Here is a 9,784-nt window from a genome sequence, read left to right as displayed (position 1 = left end):
TGTGAGCTAACGTTTGCTTTCCTTAAATCGCCCGGATTGAAGTCTGGTACAGAGGGTTTCATTTTTGCATGCCAAGACGGTGTCATTTCCACCTTAACATAATGTCGCCACATTTTGAGCCAAGACATACCCGATGATAGCTGCATGGCGTGCCATGCAACACCCCGAGCATTTAGCTCACATACTATCTACTTGTCCAACACACGCGGGAACGACCTACATTCAAAGGCACCATCAATAATAACACTTTAAAAATAATGTTTTGGAATGCTCAGGGTATCTTTTAAAAAAAGACATGAATCTGAATTCAAGTCATGTCAAATTTCTCTCAGATTGTGTAACAATGCCCAAACGGGTAACGCACAACGACTTCTTCAAGCCCGCTCATTCTTCGGGCATTGGATCTTACGATAGGGGGCGATGGTTGGGGGTATGTGCTTCTGAAGTAGAGGCGACTACAGTAATGTAAAGTGGTAATGTTTTTTGTGGCTTGGCACTGACTTGTGGGGTGCATTAACGTATATACAGTAGACTCCATGACACTTCTTGCTACGTCACTTCTCGTTTCCGGAGTTCTCCTTCGTTCGCTTGCCCTCATTCCTTGTGTGAGTGAGGTTACTCTAGCAAGGGTCTATTGTCTTCAAGCATGTCAAAGTAAAAAAATTGAAAAACTTTCAATTTTCAACTAGCGATTTAAAATAGCATAACCAACCACTAAGAATTTTTCCGATTCCAATTATGCATTACTTGTCTAGACACCACAGGCTTAAGCAGATCTTTTGTTCCTATCGAATTCAAGATTTTTTTTCGTAAAAACGCGCTTCTGAAGCTCTGCAATGCTATGTGAAAAATTAAAATATTTCAATTTGTTCAAAAGTTATGATTTTTTTAGTAAATGTTTGCATTTTCGAGAGGTGGGTGTGTTTATAACTGAAAACAAAATATTTATTAAAATTTTTTGTAATCTTTATGATGTGGCCTGAAAGGGGAAGTGTTTAAGAGTTTATAGGAATTTTAACAGATTATTTAATAGAAAATTGACCGTTTTAACATGCCTTGAGTCTGAAACGACCTACGAATACCTGAAACGTTGACCAAAAAAACGACAATCTGAAAGGGTTAATACTAAATACTTCTCAAATTTTCAAGTTTTATAAACAAATTACATATCTTTGGAATCAGAAAAATACGTAGATTCCATATATATATTACTTTTAAATCACCGCTTGCAAAATTAAAAATGTTTTAATCTCAATTTTTTCCCCATTTTCCAACAAAGGGCCCCTGAAGAAAGGGATGGTCTCACCGAGCTCTTAGGTCACCGTGCCCTGATCAAGAGCGCGCCGACCACTGTATTAGTGGATGACTCCGCGAACATATAATGAAGAAATCAATTAAAAAGCGGAAAGCGCCTACAATTTTGTCTTCTTTTACGATAAATTTCTGATCCCGTATGTTTACTTTTAGCAACAATTTAGTCAATTTTGAGCCATTCTGTGTCAAAAGGCTTAATTTGGAATGTATTACTATTTGAACAGCACCATCTCGAAGAGTATTTTGACTAGGGTTCCCATTATTTTTTTTCGCATTAGACACATACAATGCATACGGGTTTCATATAAAACCATCAAAACTACCAGTTTCTTTCCCAATGCTTTGATTTTTGTAATCATATCATCCTAATTGTTAGAAAATTGCTTTAAAGGTAGATGATAATCCGAAGCAAAATACTTTTGGAAGATGATCGATCAGGTTTGACATGACCAATTTAGTTTATATAGAGAAATATAGAGAATATTAAATTTTTTATTTAATATATATGTGAGAAAAGGGACCTTACGGTTCCAAAAAAAGATTTTCAGATTTTTGATGCTATTAAAAGTTTTAAAATTGTTCCTTTATATTAAAAAAGAATAAAAATGTTATCTGCGAAATCAGAATTGTTATTAAGTTGTAATGTGAAGCATGAATCGCTTGTTTCGACGCGTGCGGACGGCCTGAGAAATCCAGTCCCACCACTTTCAACACATCTTTCGGTTCTGTTGTTCGCGTGTCTCAAAAACTCATCTGACTCGCTGAACGCGAAGCGAGAAAATGTAGTAGTAAGTGGAGGTGATGGATTCCGGAGATTTTCCACATTCTCTGACTGTCTGCCTCCGACCGTTTCTTCAATCTCTTTTACTGAAAAATCCGCCTGTTAACCCTAAGGTTTCTTTCCTCGCGATACGTCACACACATCCATACATGAAATTGTTTCAACCCTAGGCAAGTGTAACAACGGGCAGTCCCCTGGCTTTAATGAAGTCTCTTTCGAGTTTCTGAAAATACAGCCTCCAAACGAGATGAAATACATGCAAACCCTATCATATGCAGACCTGGACAGACGGCCTCCAACTCATCCCTAAGTGTCAAGCTGGCTTTATAAAACATCGCCGTTATATTAACATATTATATTGATAACTATATATGTGGAGCAGTTATTATATGTGGAGCAAGGATTGAAGTGCTCGTGAAAGGGGTCATTCTAAAAATACGTCATACGTTTAGGGGGGGGGGCAGCCGAAGTATCGTTCTCCATGTTAAGACCAATGGAAAAAGTATCAGACAGGGATGAGGGTCAAAAGTTCCTGAAAAATGTAAATCTTATTTTGTAAATGGCCCCAAACTGTAAATGTGTTTTTCTTGACAACACTTTTTTCAAATCGATTGGTTTAAAATTTTTACAGTAGCTTTACAATTACATCCTCTATCGCAGTACTTAGTCGCTCTGTGATTTAATGAAAACTTTTGTTTATAAACCATGTAATGGTTATTTTTTGGCAAATATCTATTCATTTCTTCAACAGTGCACTATTTCTACAAAATTTTATTTTAAAAAAGCCCTACGTAGTACCATAGCGAAAAGTATATAACTTATAAATTTTTTTGGTTTTTCGTTCGAGGTCTTATACACTAATGGAAAAAATTAATTATCATGTCTTTAAACAAGCATTTTGAAGGTTTGAGTTTCTAGTTTTAAGATTTTTGGGGGGAAAAGATTTCGAAGCTACATGTTCACATATGGAAGTATGGAAAGAACATTTTATTGTCATTTTAATATAAAATGGTAGCGACAGAGCTCATCTTGAAAATAGTTTTTTTTTAAATAGCTTCACGGGAGAACGGGTTTCTCGCAAAAAATTCTAATGGAAAAATTTAAATGGTCAAAAAAATGTCCGAATTTTTACTGATTTTTCAGAATTTTTTCCAACTTAGTTATGCTGTGGACCGGACAGCTTCTTTATTTAGCTTCAATTTGTTTGTTTTTTTAAACCTCGGTACGAGCATTTTTTAATGAGATATCGAACTTCCACAGATTGTGCCACAGGAAAAAAGGGCAATTAATGGTTTTTCAGAACAGCAACGGCTAAATTTCAAATCTTCATGAAATCAAACATTTAAAAAAATTAAAGGGTCACGTTTTTAGCGCTTGAACATATCTTAATCATGTCTAAAATGAAAAAAAATGTCGAGCTTTTTCCCCAGTCCGTTGTATGCCCATAGCATGCACGGTACCTCGAAACCGCTGGATACAATCGACGGCCAACGAACACTGGAACTGGACCTTGAGGCAGTGGGCTACTTTTTTCTTGAGCGATAAGTCCCTATTTTGCCTCCATGGTTACGACGGACGTCCCCTTGTTTGACGCCGTTGAGGGGAACGTTTTGTCCAAAACTTCGTGCGCCCGGTCCTCGCCTACAAAAACGGATTGGTGATGAAATAGGGTGGCATTTAGCGAACCTGGAGAACACCCTTGGTAATCATTCACGGACATTTAAATGCAAGGCGCTACATCGACGAAATGTTGACGCCGATTATGCTCCCGGTTCACAGGGCTGTGATTACTAGGCGGTTTTTTGAACAGCACTACATCGCATTGCTCCAACACGCTGCAATGAGCGCCGACTTTAACCCAATCGAACACGTTTGGGACATGATGGATCGTCAATCAAGATTGCATACAGGCAGACACAGATAGACGGACAGACAAACAGACAGACAAAGAACAAATTTTTTTCTACATTTCAGCAGTATTTGCGAAAAAATAGGGAAAAAGAATTTTCTGTGCAACCATTGGTTGCTGAAATATCGCCGATTAAAGACAAAAGGATCCTTTTTTATTTAAATTTCGATATCTTTTTTTGAATATTTAATATTTTCTATTAGTATACTTTACGAAGAAACCGTCCTGCCGTAAAGGTGTTTAAAAAAAAATTATTTTCAAGATGAGCTTTGTCGCTACCATTTTGCATCAATATGACAATAAAATTTTGTTTCCATACTTCCATGTGTGTAAAATCAACCCACTAAAAAGAAATCCTATTATTGCTTTCATACTCCGAAAATAAATCGTCAAAATTAGATTTTTTCTGTCGCTAGAGTGGTACTACCACTTGAGCCAATCAAAAAAGAAAGTTTGGATTTTCTATTTTTTATAAATCCTAATTTTTTTCAAATTGGAACTAATTCATATTTATTAATACGACTTTCGCAATTTCACTTTCAGCCTCTTTAAGTGCATTATTTAGTTACTAAATAGATTTACCATTTTTCGTAGCTTCCTCATTAATATGAGGAAGTGTCTTGTACATTTTCAAATCAACTGTTAGTTTAATTATTATTTTTTCGTTTTTCGCTATCAGGCATATGATCGTAATTGAATATTCTTACAAGACGTTATTACCTCCTGATGCTGAAGAGTAGTGGACGGCGAACAGACCTGATGGCAGCTTTGCGTGGGAGTGGTTGGATTTTCAATCTCTTGTTTAATGTTGGGCATTGTCCTGTTTCCAATCATGCTCTCCACAGTTGTACCAGACATCATGCAAACCTACGAAAATAAAAAATGCAGAACATTAAAATAAGAACCTACAGCTGATAAATAAGAGAAGTAAAAAGAGAAATGAACGCATTGAGAAACGAGGAAATGAAAAAAGGCGCGCTGTAAATTAATCCAATTGTACTTTTTTCCTGTAATCTACATTCAGGTAAAGTTTTTAATGTAAATAAATCCTCAAATTCTCTAATATTATCTGATTATAATTTACTACAAGAAACGCAATCAGTGCCTAAATCAGTGGCTGATGAAAATCTGCATGATCTTATCAGAGCATATATTCAAATTGAGGCTCTTTTTTATTTTTTGACAAAAATTAAAAATGTTTTTTTTTTTACTTTTGAAGAGTATCGTTTCTAAGAGAATACTCAGATTCATTCCCAAATACCCAGAATGAGTAGAGGAACTATCCCTTGATTCTCACTGGATTTCCTCAATTGATCAACAAAAATAATTGATGATACCCATTCATTATTTTCGATCATCCGATAACAATTGTGGATTATTTAAACAAATATAATGAACAAATACACAGTTCGGCCATTTTTCGATATTCTTACTTCGTTTTCAGAACTAGATTAACTGTGAATGACCAATTTTTTAACCCAATTGTTATCGGCATGAACAATTTCATGAGAATAATATTAATATTAATTCTATACGCACATCAGACTTTACGTCTGTTTCAAAAGAAAAACTTCTACTTCTGGGAATGAGTTCGTCAAGCCAGAAAGCCAGAAAGACATGGCCAAACAGTGTATTTCTTTAGTACATTTAATTATATAATCAACCATTTTTAGCAGATGATCGAAAATAATGAATGGGTATCACCAATCAGTGATCTGCAGTTGATTCTGTGTGGAAAACGCTATTCATTCCATGACGAATAGAAAATAAAAGTAATTGTTCATGAAATTGTTTATAACAATGGCAGTTATTATTATTCATCCGAATCCCCTAACGTTATTCGAAGATCGTCATTAACAATTCAATATATCCAAGTTTGAACAATTGCGAATTGTTATTATATGAGCAGATATGAAAACTGAGTATCATTCACGAGCTCTGTCAAGCTAATTCCATGGAAAATAACTATTCTTTTTTATCACCAATACCTGAAACCAAAACTTGCTTTCTTTATTTGTTTATAATAATGATTGTTTATTCATGAATCCTCACGGGTATAACACAAAAATTATTTTTGTTGATCAATTGAGGAAATCTAGCGAGAATCAAGGTACCATACGCCTTAAAACCATATGAAACCATTTTAACCCACTTATTTGTTTATAACACATTAAATACATTCTTTAATTTATTCTATGGTACTGGAAAATTGTAATGAATAGTTCCTCTACTCATTCTGGATATTCGGGAATAAATCTGAATATTCTCTTAGAAATGTTACTCTTCAAAAGTCAGAAAAAAATTTTTGTTTAATTTAAAAAAAACCGTTTGAATCGGATGAAAACTGTAGTCGGAAAATCAATTTGTCCAGGATCGTGATTTTCGTCCCATTGTGCGTCGTGGCGGCTTGAGACGAAATCCCAAACAGTACCTGCTGTCACAAAGAAGGTATTCAGCGATTCGAGTAACTGGGATAAAAATTCAAAACAAAAAAATGGTTAGTTTTTAAAATTAACATTTTGAAACTTCGAATTTGAAAAGCTGTGAATTTTTGCGATCAAAAAGATTCTTGAAAAATGTTAAAAAACTAAAAATCAATTAACTAGAATACTTTTAGTGTAAATACTATTTCCATCTTACATTTTAAAAAATTGCTTTTTAACTTCCCAAATACAATTTTAGACGTATATAATTTTTAAACTTTTTATTCACATTGATTTTCGCGTCTAACAACCCCCCCCCCCCCCCCCCCCCCCCCCCCCCCCCCCCCCCCCCCCCCCCCCCCCCCCCCCCCCCCCCTCGACCAAAGCCAACCCATCAGCCTACGTTATTTTTACAGTGCTCTGAATTAAATAATCAATAAATGAACTTTAAGAAAGTTTAAATTATATTTTTTAAGAAATTTTAAGCTTAAAGCATTAAAACTTGAAAAATTGGAAATTTTTTGTAACTGAACATTTCTTTAAAAAAATCCTACACACACACCAAATCTTAAGAATATTTTCTTATTCTTTTCAAACATTTCACAATTCTTAAAAAGCTTTTTAATTTTTTGTTTGAAGTTTGCAAAAATTTACATTTTGTTTTAAATTTGGCTGCGGCTTTTTGCACTGAAATTTCGAGACGAATAGCCGACTTTTGCAGGTACTCATACTTCGTTAAATTTGTTGTAATCATTTCAAGTTTTAAATTAATTTTTAATATTTACAAAACATCTCAATATCTCTTAAAATTACTCAATTTTGTTCTACAAATAATAAGTTTAAAAATTTTTTTTAATCGAACAATTAAAATTGTAACGCTCAAAGTTGAAAAAATGTTCGAAATTTTAACGATTCAAGGCTTTCTATGTCAAACAATTGAGTTTTAAATTGCTTACTTTCAAAATGTTTGGTTTCAAGTTATTCGTTTCCAATGAACAGTCAAATATTGCTAAATATGAAATCATTCTTCTTCCTAATTAAAAAGTTTAAAATTGAATGGGTGCAAGGTAGAATATTTAGACTGAAGCAATAATTTCAATTTAACAAAAGCCTTTGATTACGAATATATTATTATGAAGTTTTTTCAAAGTTAAAAATAGTTTATAAAGTTTCAATCAAATGTTTACATTTTGTTAATGACTAAGATTTCCGAAATCAAACAGTTTAATTTTTAACGTTAAAATCTAGAGTTTCTTAACTTTTTTACGGATTTAGAATCGCTTTGTCAAATCAATTATTATACACTTTTTAATACTTGGAGTAAAGATTTATTTTTGAAATGATTTATATATATTTACAGTTGAAGGGTTGCAGTACAGAATTAGATAACTAGCAAAACCGGCACTTTTCAGAAGACTGAAATAGCGTTCTGTAAACTCGAAATAACCATTGAAAGGTAAAACGAAACTTTACTCCTGAGCTGAAGTGTGTTTGAAGTCAGACCAAAAATATAGGATAACAAAAATTTCCAGTTTCGAGAAACAGAATGTGGAAGTTTACAATCTCAGAGAAACGGAAACCTAAAAGAGGAACAGGCTCGGTTGCGAAAAACGATAAAAAGTGCAATTTTCAGTTTAAACCAAAAATAAAAAGTTACTTCTGAGATTTTGAGTTTATGAATTGAGAGAATATGAGTTTGATTTGAAAAAGATATCCAAATCCGAGTTCATCATGCTAAAATTTGGACGTTCAACTTTCATTGGTTTGGAGAATCTTCTTTGAATCGCGACTAAAAATCTTTTTTCAATTTAAAAAAATAATAAAAACTTGCTCCAGAGATACAGGGAAGCTTTCTGTCCAGTATGAATATTACACACCTTTCAACCAATCATCGTTTATTTCAATTCAAAGCTGATATCAAACTCCTTTCACTGAAATCAATGGAATAGGTTCGAACTTTTTCTAGCAGCTTTATGTGATAGATGTACTCTTTCTTTACTTTTCAGGGCCACATGATATTCAAAGTCCAATCGAGCAACCTCCCCGTGGTCAGTATCAGTTCATTATAAAAAATATGACAGCAAGGATTTTTTTGCAAGAAATTTCGAATTGATTCCGAAAAAAATTAAGCCCATTCATGAAAAAATGTTCGAAATGTGCATTTTTTCATGAAAATTTTTTTAAAAATTAACATATTTTGGTTAAAATATGCATTTGTTCATAAAAATTGTTTGAAAAATTTTAACATTTTTTCGTCATTATGAAAAATATTTGCCATCATATTTTTCATAATGACGAAAAAATGTTAATTTGCATTTGTTTATAACAAATGTTTAAAAAATTAACATTTTTTGATCAATATGAAAAATATGATAGCAAGGATTCTTTAGCAAAAAATTTTAGGTTGATTCCACAAAAAATCGAGACTATTCATAAAAAAATGGCCAAAATGTAAATTTGTTTATAAAAGTTGTTAAAAAAATTAGCAATAATTGCCCACTATTAGTTTATTGCAAGCGAAAATGGTGATATGCGACACTTTATAAAAAAGGTACGTGCTAAAATTAGCTAATCATTGCGAATCACGAAAAAAATGACTTTTTTAACTAATTTGCTTAAAATATTGTTAAAAACTTTGTTGTTACCCTTAACCACTGAAAATTATTTTTAAGTTAGTTATTACATTAATTTATGATATTTTTTATTGAATTTGAAAGTCTTCGAAGAAATGGTGTAATGGAAAAGTTTAGCAACAAAAAGTTTTAACTTTTTTCTTAAATGACAAATTTCTGTCGATTCGAAATAAAATATCTGCAGTTAATCGTTTCAAAAAAAACCATACAAAAAACTTTGTCTTCTTGATTCGAAATCAATAGCAAAGCATATGGAATAAAAGCTCTTAATGCAGTAAGACTTACTATATAGGTGGTATTTTATGTCAGCTTCTATGCGCAAAATTCTGATCCATGGTACAATAGTCATAGAAAATGCTTTTCTACTAATTGATTAAGGCTGAGAGGAAGCACAAGAAACATGTAATAAGGTTCTAAACAACTATAGGGAAAAGAATACGAGAACAAATACAAGAAAACATATTATGATCGATCTGTTACATAATCTGCTTACCGCTTCTGATGCTGTAATCATATCAAAAACACCAACTCCTCGAAAGCAATCTAATCCTTTCCGGAAGAAGTTATTGCTCTTTTCAAATTGCCATAAGTACCAGCAAATAATTCTTCACAAAGTGCTAAATACGAGAGTAGTTCAATAAGTCCTTAGAATGAAGTATAAAAACAATTTTTTTTGGGTAAATTTTTTTTATTTTTCAACATAATCTCCTTGGAGCTCTATACA

General features: G+C 33.0%; 1 protein-coding gene across 6 annotated transcripts in view; it reads right to left on the bottom strand.

Moving 5' to 3' along the window:
• The window catches only part of LOC117172435 (steroid hormone receptor ERR1), a 281,691-nt gene that overhangs the window by 84,098 nt on the left and 187,809 nt on the right, over positions 1-9,784 (bottom strand). For all 6 annotated transcript variants that reach the window (XM_033360366.1, XM_033360368.1, XM_033360364.1 and 3 more), the window contains one exon: positions 4,725-4,871. In XM_033360366.1, the coding sequence (XP_033216257.1) occupies positions 4,725-4,865 (141 nt within the window). In that variant the 5' untranslated portion in view covers positions 4,866-4,871. The remainder of the gene's footprint in view (positions 1-4,724; positions 4,872-9,784) is intronic.

This window comes from Belonocnema kinseyi, chromosome 5, assembly GCF_010883055.1.
Source record: "Belonocnema kinseyi isolate 2016_QV_RU_SX_M_011 chromosome 5, B_treatae_v1, whole genome shotgun sequence".
In the NCBI taxonomy this organism is placed as follows: Eukaryota; Metazoa; Arthropoda; class Insecta; order Hymenoptera; family Cynipidae; genus Belonocnema; species Belonocnema kinseyi.
Note: the sequence above shows the minus strand (reverse complement) of the source record. Positions and strands in the feature narration are given on the sequence as shown.